Source organism: Tauraco erythrolophus, chromosome 11 (assembly GCF_009769465.1).
Source record: "Tauraco erythrolophus isolate bTauEry1 chromosome 11, bTauEry1.pri, whole genome shotgun sequence".
In the NCBI taxonomy this organism is placed as follows: domain Eukaryota; kingdom Metazoa; phylum Chordata; class Aves; order Musophagiformes; family Musophagidae; genus Tauraco; species Tauraco erythrolophus.
Window position 1 is genome coordinate 15,744,557 of NC_141475.1, and position 17,553 is coordinate 15,762,109.

The window sequence follows — 17,553 nt, forward strand, 5'->3', positions numbered from 1 at the left end:
GAAAAGAGCGTACACCCTTGACACTGGGGAAAAGGTGGTGGGAGGGAGCAACCAAGAAATATTACCTGCAAAAAATGTTCCAGTCACAGAAAGCTGTAAAGGAGCTGATAAGTTTTACTGTGGGACCTGTACAGAGTTCAGGTTCAGGTGGAATATACGTAACTATGAAATCAAAATAGTCATGGGACTACTTACTGCTCCTTCTGTCCTCGAGCCCCAAGCTGCTCGCCTGCTCCCACGTCACTGAGCAAAGTCTCGAAGAATTACACTGGCAGTGAAGGGCCATAACATTTCTAGAAGTGGTGGCTCTGCTGAATTGTGTGCTCTTCTGGCTCAGTTCCTCCTGTTAACCAGTCTCACTAAGGTGAACTGAACAGAGAAAAAACTGTTGTTTCTCTTGTATTTTTTTTCCTTGTTTCTACCTAGTTGAACACCTGATGCTTTAAAAGCACTGAACACCATAAGTTCTAGGTGTATACCTAGAACTAACTTGTGATGTCCTGTGACCTGTCCCTTCCCTAGAGAAGCTGCAGCCGGCAATGCTGCGGGAGAGCCGAGCTTGCCAGGCACTTCCAGTGGCACAAACCAGAGTGATGCCAAGAGAGCTGGAAAGCAGCTGAGAAACAGCTTAAGGAGATGGGTGGAGGGAATGTGCCAACCACAAAATTAATCTCTGAATTAATAAAAGCCTGCATGGTTTGAGGTTTGTGAAGTAATAAACGAGTTCAAATTTGCCAGCGACTGAAAAAAAGAAAAGCAATTAGGTGCTAAAGGAAACCTTCTAATGGGGATAAAGATAATACATTAGAATATGCAATGGGTTGAAAAATGTGATGAGAAGTTTATCTTTAATTGAAAATGACTAAAGGAATTTTGATGAAGAACATAGAAATGTATGTATCAAAGCAAATCTTTTTTACTCTTATTAGTAATAGAGAATGACAGAATAAGAGCTTCTGTTTAATAGCACTAATAACTTCATAATATTTTTCCTTTGAGTCGATACTTAGTCCAAAATAAAAAATCTCCTCTTTGACTTCTCCTCATAGTCATGTTTCTAGGTCTGTATGGGCGTCTGCCACTTATGCTTACGTGTTTTGCCTCTATTTTTCTCTTTCCAGCAATATCCAGGTAGAACGGTGCCCATTTCAATGTCCCTGCCTTCATGTGACTCTACTGGGGACACTGCTGCTGAGTTTGCAAGACTATAAGCAGTTAAGAGCAAAAGCGAGCTGAGGAAATGCTTCAGAATGCTCTGAATGGAAATTGAGGGAGTTCTTCACCAATGTGCTAACTCAAAATGCTCACAATTTCAATGTCGCCAAAGGAGGCTTTTCTGGTTTTAAAATAAAAGAAAACATCGTCCTCAAAAGGGGAGGTATAGGCAACAATAAAGATGTATATAGGTGGAAATTTGGCAAGTTGATAGCAATGGGTAGATGAACATTTTGCAAACAGAGGTAATGAATTAGGGAAATTCAGTGAAAATATATATGGCCAATACCATTGATCACCTCTCAGTGGCATTTCCTTGAGGCACAAATAAAATCCTAGCAGTAACTTAGGTTGGATGTTAGACAAAGACAATAAAAGTTCAGTGGGAAAAAGCTGAAAATATTCAGTAAATTTTTTGGTTCTTTATTTGGAAAATGGACAGAACAATGTCCCCATATTTAATCGGAGGTATTTTTGTCTTCCACGTGTAATCAGAGTGAATGAAAACCGCTGGCTAATGCCTATCTTTAAAATTGCATGCAAAAGTATTTTAAAAATTGCCTAAGATCATCACCAAACCCTTAGTACTGATTTCTTAGTGCATTACTGTGAATTTCCAAAGAATCAGGAGAAGCGATGGCTGAGTCATTACATAAAAACCAGTAACTGATGTGTCCCAAGTAAGCAGGAACTGAAGCTTGGCTGGGCTGCCACCAGCCTTTGAGCTGGTAAGGAGGGCACTGAAGCATACAGTCAACACAGAATTAAACCGTGACAGTACTAGAGTTAACACATCAACAGAAAATAGAAGGTTTTAATTTTTTTTTGAGTAAAGGAAGGCAACCGTTCTGATTTGAGTCAGAGCAGCTCAGTATTATGCCTGATCTGTGGGCGGCTGCTGAAAGGGGGAGTTTTGTTTCTCCTTTTCTTTTCCTCTCGTTCCCTTAAATAGTGGTCATATGCCTGCCCGGTGCATCAGTCTCACTGGGTCAACAGAAAACTATGCCTTTTCTTTCCTTTTCATTATTGGCAGAGTTCCCTGCTGGATCCCCATGGGCTGACTCACCCCAGGGCTGTGGGGTCACTGGAGTTGATGTGGGATGCTGAGAGCACCGCTGGGGCAATGGAATGCTCTGCCAGATGAATGTAGCCCCGTTCAGTCACTGCTGGGATTGCATGCAGTGAGATACAGTGGTCCATGGCTCCCTTAATCTGCAATGGAGGACAAGTATTGGAAAAAAAATAGTACTCTGTGAAAATAAACACAGACCCTACTGTGGTTTACAGACCTCCAAATGGTTTACGGCAGTCTTTAAAATCTTTAATTGATGCACCTGAAAACTTAACCCATCATCCACCTGAGGGTATGTTTAGTGAAGTCACGCAGGTGTCCCTTCTTGCCCTTACAATATCGAGTATTTTTATGTTACCTGGAAGCAGTAAAAATAATTTCCGATACAGTGTCTGGAGAGATGTGTGAGTGGGACAGTACTGGAGCGGGCCACCAGGCACGCCACCCCAGCTGCCTTTCTTGGCTGGGCGTTTTTGAACAACGCAAATTTCCTAATATTAAACGCTGGCTTTGAGGTGCTGAGAGGAGAGCATACACAAGTCTCAGCTGAACATGCCATGGAGAGCAGTGACGTGGGAGAGAGCTGCCGATGAGGAAAATAACGGGCAGCTGAGCGCTAGGCACATTCCCTGGACAACACTACATTTCCAGGTAAGTGCATTGTTAGCTAACGGTGAAGGTAGTTGACAGAAGTAGAGACAGGTTATTAAAAGCAGGAGTGTATCTGACAGCTGGGTGTGGAAGGACCCCTTGGTGGTACTGCCATGTTGTGGGGAAGAGGAGCTGAGCAACCCACTGGCTTGTCCAAACTGGGGGGACTGGGTTGCGTCCCACACCTGAGCTGGGGTCTGTGAGGGGGCCCTCAGTGGGTGGTGCCTCTGCTGGAGTGCCCCAGGGTGCGCAGAGGGGACATTCGTCTCCTACAAGGAGGTTTCCAGGAGCCATTCACCACCTTCTCTCAACACTATGTAACACACGTCATGGTCATACATAGTTACACAGTGGTCTGCCCCTCTGGGCGCCACGGTTGACTGCCAAGCTCGCAGTTGACTGCCGTTCATGGGTGAATGCCTGCCCCGGCCGCAGTCAGCTCCTCCGACAGAGGCTGTGAAGGTCCTTCCCAGTAGCCGCAGCAGCGCTGCTCCCCATCCCACAGCAATCGAGGCCTGGGGGTAACTCAGGAGGGTAACCGAGGACCTGTCCCCTGACGCCATGGGGATGGCCGATCTGCAGCTTTAGCGGCAGCATCCAGCCCCCAGCGCCTGCAGGACACCCCACAGCCAGCGCCTGCCTCCCGGGGAGCCCCACGAGCCTCCGCTCCCGCCCCGCAGTGCGGCCCTGCAGCCCGACGCCCAGCGACATCCCGGCTGAGACCCCCGGCGCTGCCCCCCGCTGCTCCCCGGCCTATCCCGAGCGCCCCCCGGGACCCCCCGCCCCGGCCTGTCCCGCCCCGCAGCCCCCCACGGCCGCGGCCCCCTGACCGTCACGGCCCCCCGCGCACCCACCGCGCCCCTCCCGCGCCTCGCACCTGCCCCCGCCCCGCCCAAGCCCCGCCCCCTCCGCCGAGGCCCCGCCCCTCCCCCGCCCCGCCCCACCCCGGGGCCGCGCGACACACCGCTCTTCCGGCGCGTGACGGTGGGGGCTTGTCGCGGCGACGTCACTTCCGCGCCCCTCCCTGCCCCCGCCCAGCGCGGCCGGCGCGTGGAGCCGGTTGGCGGCGGATCCGGTCGCGCCTCGCGAGGCAGCTGCGGGCGCGCCGCCGGGCGGGCGGGGTGGGGCGGGGGAGAGCCGGTCCCGCTCCGGTCCCGCGCCCGCCCCGCCGGCATGGGGCTCAGCTGAGGGTGCCGCCGGTGAGTGGGGCCGTGGGGCGGCGGGCCCGGCCCGGCAGGTGAGGGAGGGGCGCCGCGCCGGGCCGGGCCTCCAACGGCGCCCCGCAGCCTCCGCCGCCTCGGGCTCGGTGCGGCCGCACGCAGCGTCCTTCAGCCGCGTCGGCATCTCCTTTGCCCGCAGCAGCCCCCGCAGGGCGGCCCGGCCCGGGTGCGGAGGTCGTGATGGGGCCGCTGCCGGGAATAGCGGCCCCTCGCTCCCCTGGGAGCGAGTCCCGGGCTGGGGCAGCCCCCGCCGCCCGGCGCAGGGCTGGGCGTGCGGCCGAGAGCGTGTGCGCGGCGTGCCCGGGGTCTCCGCGCCGCCGGTCTGCGGACACGTGCGGCGCCTTCCTGGCAGCCCGGCGGTTCCCCGTCCGTCCCCTCTCGCCGCCCGGCTTCGCGCCGGCGGCGCCCGTCTGCCCCCGTGGCTGGCACCTTCGGCAGCTCGGGCAGAACTCCGGTTGCGCTTCTTCCGTCCGCTCCGCCCAGCGTCCCGTTCTGCCCGCGGGTGCTGGTTACGGAACACCGCTGCATAAAGCATTTCGCAACTTGGGCGCACGTCAGTGTGTCGTGTGGCGGCGGGGTCGGTGGGAAACGTTAGCGATCATGTTCCAAAGGGAAACTTTCCCAGCAAAGTACAAGACGACGACTCGGTGCGTCTCATCCATTCTTCAGCAGATGAGTCAGTGCGTTATGCTGTTGTTGACAAAGGTTATGGAGTACTTTTCTATCAGCTGAGCTGTGAGGACGGTGACCTCGCACTGCTTTTCACAACCACGGCTTCATCCCAAAGAGGAGGCCTGTTTATCCTTACTCAGGGGTAAACAACTACTAGGTGAATTAAACACTGAGCATTGAAACGGAATTGTTACTTCAGGTGTCGAGGAAGAGCTTGAGTATCTGCAGTACTGGCTCTAAAAGCTTGCTGCTGCCACTAGTGCTCTGGCTTGCTGCCTGGGTCTGTGTACCCCTGCAGGTGCTGTGGTCGGAGGAGGCTTTTGGAGCTGTTGAAGAAGCTGTTGTCTCCCTCAGCTGAGATATCATAGCCTCCAGCAGTGTGAGGTGGTTAACTCTAAACTGTTCTAACCTGAGTGCTGATAGTTGTCTGGCCGCACAGACTGACTGCTTCCTCTTCATCTGAGCTTGCTGAGAATTTCATTCCAGTTACAGAATTCACTAATGTGTTTTCTTTGCTGTGTGCACTTGCTAGAACTCTGTGGCATTTTCTTAGCTAGGTCAATTAAGATTAAGTTTCATTTAGGCTATTAACTTCTCTGACTGACTGTATTTTTTTTCTAATTGTAGGTGACTCAGCCGTTGTATGTATGAGATTTGTCCACACACTGGCTCTTCTGACAGGTTAGCTTTATTCTTCTGCCATCAGTTCCATCTTATTTGAAAGAGTTGCAAATTTTACCTTTTATTAAAGAAAACTAACTTTTGTACAACACTGTTATCTCATGTAGAATATTGATTTTCTTGAACCTGGGGAAAAACAGCTGTTTTTGACATTATTTAAATATGCTCTATGGTATAAGTCTGGCCCTCACAAACTTAGTGTGTGTGTAGCAGCGTCACGGGTGACAGTAGTGGATCTTGACTGCATATACGCTGAGGAAATGTTTGTCTTGGGATGTAGCGTGACAGTAAGGGCCACACACTCCTAGTTTTGTAAGCTGCTTTTTCTTGGCTAGTTACAAAGTTTAAAGAAGATGTACTATGTAAACTTTAAACCGTATAATTGACTTGGAAATTTATTGTTACTGCCTTAACTCTTCTGACTTCTAAGAAGCGTATTGTTAAGATGACGTGGTGAAATAAAACGTCATATGTTGTCGGGTGTCGACACCTGTGAGGAAGAACACTGGCTTCTGACAGCATGGAATGTTTCAGTGTGAGTACCTAGGTCAGCTAGGGAGGAGTGATGTGCTCCAAAGTACTGAGTTTTTAAAGTGCTTCAGAAAATGGGCAAGAGAGATCTTGTTAAGTTTGGTTTTGGCAAAAGATGGCTGTCCATGCCACAAGGAGGAGAAAGCAGTGAAAGGGATTTGAGCAATTCTGCAGATTCTGTCTCCAGCAGAGCTGCTGGACAGCAGCTGTCACCTTCCTGAATACCTTCCAGGATCGGTGGTGCTGTTCTAGGTGCTCTGCTTGGTGTCTTCCAGTAGTGCTTTCTAGATTTTGAGCTCATTATGCTCTCATTCCTTAATTTTCTCATTAACTGTCTTCTAGAATCAAGTGTCTGTTCCTGTCATTTTTATTCATCCCTTTCTCCTCTAGGGAAGGCTTGGTGACTCAAGCAGGCACTCATTCATCCCTAACCTGAAGAGAGAGGGATGTGAAAGGTCTTGACTGCCTGGTCAGGCAGCATGCAGTTCCTGGCAAGAGTGTGGGGGCTGCCTAGCAGGGAGGGAAATTGCGTCATGATGGCTGAGTACGCTTGAGAACCTTTGATTCAGTCCTCTTCTGTTAGTGTGCCATTTGACAGCCATGGTGCATCAGACAAGCTGTTTTACTGTGATCCTAATAAATTAATCTTATAAAAAGAAATTGAAAAAAAATCTTTGACGTGGAGCCCTCAGGTTATTTTTTCTCATTTGCCTCGAGGAGGTAGTATCCTCACTGTCTTCTGTGTCGAGTGTAAAACGGTCAACAAGACAGATTTTTTTTCAGTGGTATGGAGACAAATTCCATTTATTCTGTGGGAGTAAAATACCTTTTTATTGTTAAAGCCAGGTCCAAGTGGGTTGCCAAGGTCATAGAAGAAATCTGTACTACAACTGGAAACTGACATGGAAGGGCCAGGTTTTTGTCAAGCATCTTAACCGTTGCACTCTTTTCCTAGAAACTTTCAGATACTGTTTGCTTTGTTTCTGTGAAATACCGACAGTAGATTACTTTGACTTAGCTCGTTCAAGGTCTGTTGTAGGAATTGCTACTTCTGGTGTGAAAAACATCTGAGTTGAGTGGTGCGCTTAAGCATCTTTAACAGCAGGCCAGACAGACCTGTTCTAACATTTTCCTTATTAAATGTCTGTCTGGTATGAACTTGATGGTAGCTGGTATGAAGGGAATATTCATTCCTTTAATACGCTGTGAAACAAAGTCCTTCAGCTAATTCTTCTGAAACCCCGAGTGTTTGAAATAATAAAAAAGGACTTCTTTAGATTTCGTTTTCTCAATGCCCAAACAGTATCAGTGTAATGTCAGAATATACAGTGTACATTCAGACTCACCTTTTCAAGGGCTTAGACTTGTGTTGGAGAACTGAGTGTGTATGTAAGTGTGTGCTTTTTTGGGCAGGGATTACTGGTTTCCCCAGCATAGCATCTAGTGTGACCAAGCCTGCTTTGGGTCTGTACCCACACTGTTGTGCAAATTAGTAAGTTTTGTGTTCTTTCAGTGGTGAGAAAACCCCAACATTCTGACTGGTGCTTGGATCTGGTTATGTTTAGCATGGGAGAGTTCATACAAAACATATCCTAGTACAAAACCCCTAATTTCCTACTTAGACATTTAAAAAAAAATATTTTAAATAACAGTAATGCTAAAATGTTTCCCTTTCACTGTTACACAATGAGATAAAAATAGTTTTCATTCATAAAAAAAGCTACTTCCTTTATTAAATAATCTGCTTAACAGAGAACAAGAGTTCAGTCTGTAGTAAACTGTAGTTGTATTATAGCTTTGAGTGTGACACCTTTATTCCTGATTGAAATAAGACTGTATACTTTAATCTTTGGTAGCTGAAAGGCAGACTTAAATAAGAAAGGATGAGTAATTCACAGTTACTCTTCAGGAGTAAACGGATGTGGTCTACACAAAAATGTGAAGTGCTGTATGTTGCTGCTGCTTTTCTAAACTATGTAACTTCAGCACCATCTGCATGGAGTGCTGTGCATGGGTTGGTGTTGGGAAGGGTTCTTCTTGGCCATGGAGTCTAGCTGCTTGCTCTGAAGTGGTGCAGTGTCAATCATAGTGTTCGTAATCCTGTCTGTCCTACCAGAATTGGCTGCATTTTGCATTCATTCTGTATTTTCATTTTTTCACTGTATTTTTCCTTTGAAAGCGTTTAGCCCTTTTTCATGACTCTGGTTTACTAGAATTGTGGTATTGCATTGTTCATCTTAAAGCAGCTCTTTGGAAGAGGACCAGGTACTGGAAATGGTAGCAAGTCCATTACTACTTTAGTTGGATAGAGATTTTATGTGGTATTTAAGACCAAAAGACTGTCCTTCAAAGTCAAAATACCTAACTGTCTTTCTTTTGTGACCTTTATCAAAGTTATTTGATGGTGACATTTTCAGTTTAGAAGATAAGTACAGCAACAAGACTGGCGACTTCTTTAGATTTTATTCTAGCTAGAGGACGTCAAAGTGAAAGATGAAAAATGGCAATGGCTATGGAGTCAGAGCTTGTTGATCCTTATAAAGGGTAGGAGACAGAACTGCGACATGGGAAGGCTTTTGAGAAATAAAGAAAGTAGTAAGACCAACTAACATTATGAGCTTATTTTATGAGCAAGAAAAAAGTATGTGTAGAGTGTGAAAGTGAGGTGCTTTGTAAAGAACATGTATAAGAGTAGCAGAGGCAGATACTGGAAAGGCCAAAGTGCAAATAGAATTGCAGCTAGCAAGAGGCATAAAAGCTAGCAGAGTTCCTGTAGAAGTAGGTTAATAGCAGGAAAGGGATTGGAAAATGTCTCTCTTGATTCAGTGGAGGACATACTTATCTACAGAAGGTGCAGAACGTTTAAAGTGCTGGATTTCTATTTTGATTGTCTACTTGCATAGTGTCATGCAAGTGCTTAATCTTACTATTTGTCATGAGGTAGTATTTTACACTAGAGTGTACTTCCATTAGGTGTTCCTACGTCAGCTGGTGCTGATAAGCTTCACTGTGTGATTCTCAAAACAGCTCAAAAAATGCAAAAATATTACCTAGAAATACTGAGAAGTACTGGAAGACTGGCAAAGGACAAGTTTTCAGAGAGTTGTAATGGAAGAGAACCGAGTAAGAGGAGTTGAGGTCTGACAGTTCACTGTATCTTAGTTTTTTCCATCAGTTGAGATTAATAAGCAAACATTCTATTTCAAGTGTTTGGAAGATAACTATGAGAAGAATAACAGCATGAACTGATTTGTAGGAAAACTAATTGCATCCAAAGCTAATAACTTTTTACTGCAGAGCAGAAGGCTTTGTGGTTATGGCAGAAGCAGTGGAGGTCTTGTCTCCTGATTGATTGATTTATTTATTTAATAAGGTTTTCCACATTTTAATGGCCTCATGAGTAAATAGAGACATGATCTAGTGAAAGTAGTCTAGGAAACGTGTAAAATTGGGTGGATGATCCTATTCAGAGAACAGTGATTATTAATACTGTGTTGAAATGAGAGGTTATGTTGAAGGGTTCTGTCCAGGGTATGATTGCCTTTAATGGAAGCATCAGTCAACTGGCTGATTAAATGTGCTTATTAAATTCTCAGGGACTGTGTGTTGGAGGGCACGATAAGAGTTCAAAATGACCTGAAAAACAGGATGAAATTCAATAGGGACAAGTGCAGAGTACTGCGCTTAGGCAGGAATTGTCAGCTGTGCTAATGCAGGGTGGGGAATAACTGGTTAGGTACTAGAAAAAGGACCTGGGGGTGTACTCGATCACAAGTTGAACATGAGTCAGTGTCATGCTGTTTGCAAAAAGGCAAATATCTTACTGGGATGTTTAAATGGGAGTATTGTCTGTGAGATGTAAAGTTTAAATCTGCCGGCTTTATTTGCTGTTGGTGTACTCTCAGCGTGCAGACAGCATCTGGTTTGAGTGCCAAAATTCAAGAAGAATTTGGACCACTTGGAAAGAGTTCAGAGGAGAGAAATGCAAATTATCAGAGTTTGAGGAAACAACTTCATAAAGATGGAAGAAAACACCAGTTATTTTGGCAAGAGGCAAGGAGGTTAAGGGGAAATGTAAGAGATTTAGAGTATTTAAAAGATTTGTAAGAAGGAAATGCTATTTTCAATGATCATGATGAGCAGGTTGAAACGGGATTAAGTTTCATCGAGGAAAACAGATTAAGCTTTTAACTTTCTTGCAGTACAAATGGTACTTTAAGAAGTCTTTTATTGGTGGCCATTAAGAACAAGTTCATGTGTTGAGAAAGACTAGTATAGTTGTTTTAGGATGGGGAGTAGACTAAAGTCTATTGATATCCCTTTCATCTCGTTTTATAGGATTCTAGCTTTAGTTTGTGTTAAGTTTGGGGCAAGGAGGGGGAAATACACTGAATTCTTTTTGTCCATTGCTTGGCCATATCATGTGAGTTTAGACCTTGCACAGGTTCAAATGGCTAGGTCATGGTGTTTGGAAACATATGGTGTTCTGGGTGCTACTCTCTTCTTTGGGATGCTGCCTCTTGCAAATGGAGCAAATTTTCTTTTGCTGTTGGGATGTTCTAAACCTTCATGGTGGAGGTACTGCAGGATGGCAAGGGGGTGTGTGTGTGTGTGTATAACTTTAGTGTAACAGAGCATTGAAGAATTTTCAAACATTTTAGTAGTCTTAGAAACTGCAGATTACTACTTCGGACTCAGATGGTAGTCCTAATGCTTCTGATCCATGATTAGAAAGGTTCACCTTTGTCTTTGAAGATCTTTTTGAAGGGCACATACTTCAGTATATTCACCAGTACAGGGAGGCTAAGTGAGGACTGACAGATTTCAAAGTGGAAAATCCAACTGCAAGTATAGCCATGCTATTTTATTTCTCATTTTTTTCATGTACTCTTGTAATTGCTTTTGATTGTCTGCAGTAGACTGCATGACAGAGCAAGGAATCCAACTATTCCTTCTATTTCAGTGATTGATTTGTAAGATAACTGGAATGTGTGGAAACATTTAAATTAATCCTATGCATTCTGCTGTCATACCATGTATCCAAATCAATGAAGAAAAGTCCAGTTACCCTTGTGAACTCTGGCCTTTAGATTTGCCACAGCGTTTACTGTCAACAATAGCAAGAGCTTATCTTCTGGAGGATACGTCTAATGCAGTAGTAGATGGCAGGAGCTGAAAGTTCAGTGATCTGGATAAGGGTTGGCCTCCAACATTGTGATTGATTGTACAGTGTGTTGGCGTTGCGTTACCTGCTTGACTTTACCTTCACCCCGCAATGGTATTTATTGACAGATGAATTTCCTAAGAAGTCCTGTTACTGTTGAATTGCTAGAGAATTTTTTCTCTGGGCAGAGGGATAGTTTTTCTTACCTCTCTCTCAAGCAGAGGTACTGTTTTTATCTTAGAGGAGTAGAAGAATATTAGCATATCTGCCATTGTCACTAAGTTGTGAAGGCTTGATCCGAAGCCCAGTGAATTCAAAGGGTTGTTCCATTGGCTTGAGCAGTCTTTGGCTGAGGGCGCTGCTGTCTAAAACTGGTGCTTCTGTCACTATAGCAGTACTCTAGATCTGACAAGCCAGCGAAAAGTTCTTTTCAGAGCAACTGGTAATTCAAACAGGAACATAAAAGGGCTGTCAAATGTGCAGTCTTGCAGAGTGCATTCTTTGGATTAACCCTATCTTCAGTTGGTCCATTTGGCAAGGACCACAAAAAAGTTAAGCAGTGTTTCAAGAGAGGGTCTTGACATTACTTTCGTGCGTCATAGCCATGCTTCATTGCTGGAGGCAATCTACTGAGCCTTAATACTTGGCAGTATTGAAGACTTGTGTTGTGAAAAGGCGTAATGGTTTTGACTCCAGTTTGGACAGCCAGGCTTTAAATGCCAACAGGATAGGGATGAAACAGCTTCTGCCTGTTTGTCATTCTGTACAGTTGTACTGCTGCGACAGTTACCTAGCACTTGGGTGAGATCAACCCATGGTGAAGGGCATGTGTCTGGAGCAGAGGCAGATGTAATGTGTCTGAGAGAACAGAAGCGCTTGGAAAACCCTGCTGTGCAGTCTTTGTTGGCTGAAAGTGTACTCAGGTACACTTAAGTTTTGTTAGTTCATCTACTTGAAAAAAAAAAACAAAACAAAAACCCAACAAAATTGCATTTTCTTATGACCGTGTCTTTTCGAGCAGAAATAGTTTTACTGTAGTAATAAACAGGAAAAAATGTAGGTACACATGTAATGCTTCACCTGACAAATCGCACGCCTTTTGTACGGGAAGGGCACGGTGAGGAATAACTTACGGTCTCCTCAGCTTGACAGAGTCGTTACTCTGTAGCATGCAAATGTAGGTGTCCTCGTGGTGCTCTTCTCTGGGCTACCCTTTCCTTTATCCAGCAACATCCCTTCCCCAGAGAGACAGCTTTTGGCAGTAGCGAGACTGTTGGCATAACTGCATTCTCAGCATGCATTATGAAGGATTTTGGTGCCTCGAGTTGCTACTGGTAAGCCAGTAGTGTTTGTAACACCAGTTCTTAGCCTGGTTGTTTCAGTAGTGATCATCTGGTGCATTAAACTGCTGCTGTCTCTTTGCCGAAGGTTGCTGGTCCACATAACTCCTTCGGTAAAATGAATCATAGAAGGGATTTGCTCAGGTTTCAGTGCAAAGTATTTTGAATTTACACAGTCTGGATCTTGCATGTGGAACACATGTGGAGTGCCTCAGTTTCTTCTGCTTGCTGTTGATCCTCTGATGACGTAAATATCTGGGAAGCAATAGTATATTAAATGCCATAATTGTCTGTCCAGCTGAAGTCAGGTAATGCTTGTCATGTGTAACATTGGTAGGTGTGGTAGAACTCACATAGACTGTAGTCAGACAGTAATTGTGCTGGTTGATTAGCAGCTGTCAACAGAAGCTGTTTCAAGTTGAAAATATTTTCATATTGCACCCTGAGAAAATGCTTTCTGTTGACTAATTGCTAAATTAGTTGTAATTTGTCTTTGGTAAAGCCCATTTTCCTTGGAGACTGTAATTTTTGATACTGTGGACATACCCCGGTGGTTGAGTTTGCTTAAGTCCATAGGGGACAGTATTTTATGGTGAATCGTCTGCTTGGTGTTTCACTATATCCTGGCATCTGATCTTTGCTAGATTCCTGAAGGAGTTTTATATCTGTGCTTTTTTCCATCAGGGAACATCCTCATTCCTTGGATGCTGATTTTGATTTTAGCTAAGTTAATATTTCTTAATTTTCTAAGTGTGATAGTGTATCTATTAAATACAGCTGTGAAAATGGGCTTGATATCTACAACATCAGCTTGAAAGATAGTAAAAATACAGTAACTTGTGGCTGATTCCCTTCTTAATATTCCATAGAAATAAGGTAATGTCAAGACCTTCAGTCTTTTTCAAAACCTTTTTGATTGTTCTGTTTTCATTCAGATAAAGTAGTTGCTTGTGAATTTCCTTTCCTGAGTGCTGTGGCTGAGGAGAAATGAAAACGCACATTCATTCAGCGAGTTGTGATAGTGTTTAAGTTGGGTCTTTCCGAAGTTCTTTTGTTCTGCCTCGATAAACAAAGGCATTTTTAAAAACTGTGAGGTGGTTGGTATGTTTGCAGGTGAGATGGGAGTTAAGTTAATGTCTTGTCAGAAAGTTGCACGTGTGGATTTCTAACTGTATTATAATCCTACTGGTTTGCTGGGTGTCTTGTGTAAACCTGCTGCATCTGGAATCAGGCTACTCTGCTGTAGTTTCTGCGAGGAGCACACAAAGCGAGGACTCTGCAGAGCCTCTACAAGGGGTTCAGTTTATGCTTAATTCTTGTGATCCCGTTGATGTTTCAAGATGAGGTGTCAACTTTGACAGAGCTGTCCTGTGGTCACTTTTACGTAAACTGTGAATGCCCATCCCTTTTTCCTTTGTGTAGAAAGCCAGAGTAAAAAATATTGCTTACTTTGTGTTTGAAGTGTTTTCAGACATATTTTCTGCTTTGCCCTTGATCCCTTTACTGTGAGGTTTGAAGTGTCAGACAAGGGTGGGCATTTGGATGTCGTGGCACTATCTAGAAGAGAAGAATTAGCTTCATCCTGTAAACCAGAAATCCAGAAAGTCCTGTGCTCATCAGAAATGGCATGTGGGGATAGTCCTGATGGGAACTTCTCATGTTCTAGAGATATTTCAGGCATCTAAGACTTGATGATGAGGAATTTAGTACCTATATAACTGTAAGTTTAATTTCTTGATGACTTATGAAAAGTCATTAAAATGTTTGTTTTAAATCTCTCATCTTGCAAGCCACCATTGTTTGAATATTCTTTTATGAAAACTTACTGGGTGTGGTAAATGGAATCGCAGACTGGCAGGATGGCTGAGGTTGGAAGGGCCTTCTGGAGGTCATCTTGTCTGGTCCCTCTGCTCAAGCAGGGCCACCTAGAGCCAGTCGCCCTAAACCATGTCCACATGGAATATATTTTTTTGTAATATACGTAATGGTATTAAATGCTTCTATTCCATACATTATTTTTTTTAACATCAGCACTTAATGTAACCAGTACATGCTTCTAGGAATGTGTGACTTCTCTTCCACTTACCTGTAAAGACTGAGTATGTATGAGAGAAAACAGACACTTCTGTTCTTGAAAAATAGTTTTTAAGTAATCTTAATTAGCTATTTGTGATAGTGTACTATTTTCTGATTTATTTGTGGTATTAATGTCTTACAGGCCATGTGCAAATTATTATATTGTAAGAAAGATACATAGCAGAACTGTGGAAGATGCTGACAAGGATGATTAGAAGTATGGAATGACCTCTGTAAGGGAAGCTTTTAGTCATTTCTGCATGGAGAGGGCTTGAAGGGCAGAGGATGAACCAGTTTATAAAAGAATCACAGGTGTCAGGGAGGGAGTAAATAAAACATGACTTCACTGCCCCTTCAGATAGGAGAAGTAGGGGACTTCAGCTGAAACTAGGAGAGGGCCAAAATAAGGAGGGGAAAAAAAAGTCCTTGCCCATGAACTCAGGAATTCTTTGCAGGATGTTGGCAAGCTTAAAATGTGCCCAAAAATAACTAAAAAAAAATTAAGAAAAATACACTTAGTATTAAATAAGATGATAGGATATTTGGCTCACAAAGCTGTTGAACAGCAAGTCACTGGAATTGGAGAGAGTCTACTGGGAAGTATCATTGTATGACTGTACCTGTGATGTCTCCTGGACTGTGGCTCTTCAGGATGCTGGGCTAAGTGCACATTGAGCTGACCTTTTGGGGACTGTTATTTTGTAGCTCTATTAGCCTTCACCCAGGCTTTCTATTCCTGGGTTACCTTCATTCAAAGGATATAAAGAGAAAGAAAGCTACTTACACATTTAATGTATGTGGAGCATGGTGGCAGTCCTTAATGGTGCTCTGGAAAGCTGACCTCTGTTTTCACCTGATATTAAGAAAAAAATAAGGCTGATGGGGAAATCTGACCAGAGTATCTGGACCAGAGATATCTGAGAAGAGGCTACTTCTGAGTATTTGCTGGATGGTGGTGATATTTTAGTTAGTGTGGTCAATGTTTGAGGAAGGAGTGCTCCTTGATACATTTAATATACTTACAACACTTCGGTCTTGATGTTAAGAAAGCTGGCTTTCCTCCTTACAGCAGAGAAGATGGATACAGTTACATCTCTTAGTACTGCTATAAAAAAGTTTATAGGCTAGGAAAGAGAAAAAAAATTCCAAAAATGGTAGCTCAAATGCAGTCATGAATATTGCTCTACACATGATATGTTAAAGGAGAATTTCTCCGTTTAGGTAAGTGTGCAGGATAAAAGTTAACTATATATGGAGTGGTAGCCAAAAGCTAATGCTTGCTGGAAGAAGCAAGTCTGAAGACCTTTACTGACTGTCATCAGTGCTGAAAAGGGAGTTGAAGGGAGAGTGTGTGTCAGATTTTTGCAAAGTCTGTTTCTGTTACACAGATGATGTCTCCCACTGCAGATGCTGTGGAAATCATTCCCAAGATGTACACAAGTGCTGGAAAGTATCATTTAGACTGAGCTATTTAAGGCAATGATAAAACGTATTGTAGTAGGCTGCTGTGAGTTAAATTAATTTCATGGATTGGAGAAATCCTTCTCAGAGTGATAACTATTTACTAAATCACTAAAGCTTTTCTGAGTTTATAGGACTCTTCTGAATGACTGGGACATAGTAGCTAGATGGACCTGGGCCAAAGTTTACATTACAGGTATGGAGACATTGAGTTAAATGTTAGTCCTGTATGTCTGTTCTCCTTGTTTTTGTCAAATTTCTATTCATGGACATAGAGTGGAACTTTTGCCCTGTGATTTTCTCATCTTACCTCATATGGTAGTTCAGAGAGTAAATTAATCATTTTCAGGAGCTAAGCTGTCAGGTTGTATAAATTCCTGTGCATGAGTAAATCATCTTCTATAGCAGTCTAATCTCTGAATGGAACTTATTCGCAGAATTTTTGTTACTTATTTCAGTGATTAGAATTTGATCAAGGCAGATAAGTTGTCCTGCTTGACATCTTAAATTGTGTTAAATTCTTTGGTACAACCTTTTAACTTTAATTTTTAGTGTCGTGAGTTTTAGCAATGTCATTCATAGTATTTCTGTTGATTGATGAGTTGGTTGCACACAAGAAGAGCTCTTTCCTTGATAAGGTGTTGTATCAATTTATTATGACTGTTTAAAAAAATTGTACTTTGAGTAAATGTTAGAAAACCCCGGTTTAAGTGCTGAAGTTCAACCTATTTGCATATATAAATCTTCTTACAGAATATATTTTTAGAAGTGAGTACAATTTGGTGCTATTTCTTTAATCTGGAATATACTCGATGTGCATGCATTTACCAGTTGAACTTTGAAAATCTTAAGTTTTACATCATGACTTCAGGAAAGTATGAACAAATACTGCTGCTTTGTCTCGGAATGCTCGGCTGAAAGCAACGAAAGGTACTAAGTCATACTTACGATGGGAAAGAAGGATGCTGAAGCAGGTTCCTTGCTTATGGTGAACATAACTGTGTCTCAAACTGTGCCATAGTCACAGCTGTATGCCAGCTATATGTGCTTTTGAGGAAATAGAAGTCAAATGCCTAAACTTTAGAGGAACGTTCATCTCTTGTCTTTTGTCTGGTTGTGCTTGATGATCTTGCAGGCAATCAGAAATTTGATTCAAATGTTCTTATGTTAACCTCAAAAATATTTTCCAAGAATTTGGAGGAAGAGGAAAAAAAGTCATCGCCTGCTTTTACTGAGCATCCATACTACAAAAGCAAATATATCCCAGGAAGCAGATACTCTACATCGCACAATAAGGCGGCAGCCACACAGGAAAGGTTGGGCTCTTGGCACAGCCCCTGAGGGGAAATGCTTCCTTGAAAGGACCTATTGTTGCTGGATCTGGGTCTTCAGACTCCCAGTTCTCCGCTAGAACACTTGCAGTTCTCTTGGTGCTGGGATGGGGCATCTTTGCCATGTCCATTATCTAAC

The 17,553-nt window shown here is 43.6% G+C and overlaps 1 protein-coding gene across 3 annotated transcripts in view; it reads left to right on the plus strand.

Annotated features, from left to right (window-relative positions):
• Positions 1-4,117: 4,117 nt before the first annotated feature.
• The window catches only part of ATP13A3 (ATPase 13A3), a 58,709-nt gene continuing 45,273 nt past the window's right edge, over positions 4,118-17,553 (plus strand). For 2 of the 3 annotated variants that reach the window (XM_086618721.1, XM_086618723.1), the window contains exon 1: positions 5,976-6,046. In XM_086618721.1, coding sequence (XP_086474847.1) covers positions 5,982-6,046 — 65 coding nt within the window. In that variant the 5' untranslated portion in view covers positions 5,976-5,981. Of the gene's footprint in view, positions 4,138-5,457; positions 5,512-5,975; positions 6,047-17,553 lie in introns of those variants that run through there. The other variant, XM_086618722.1, reaches the window with a different exon arrangement.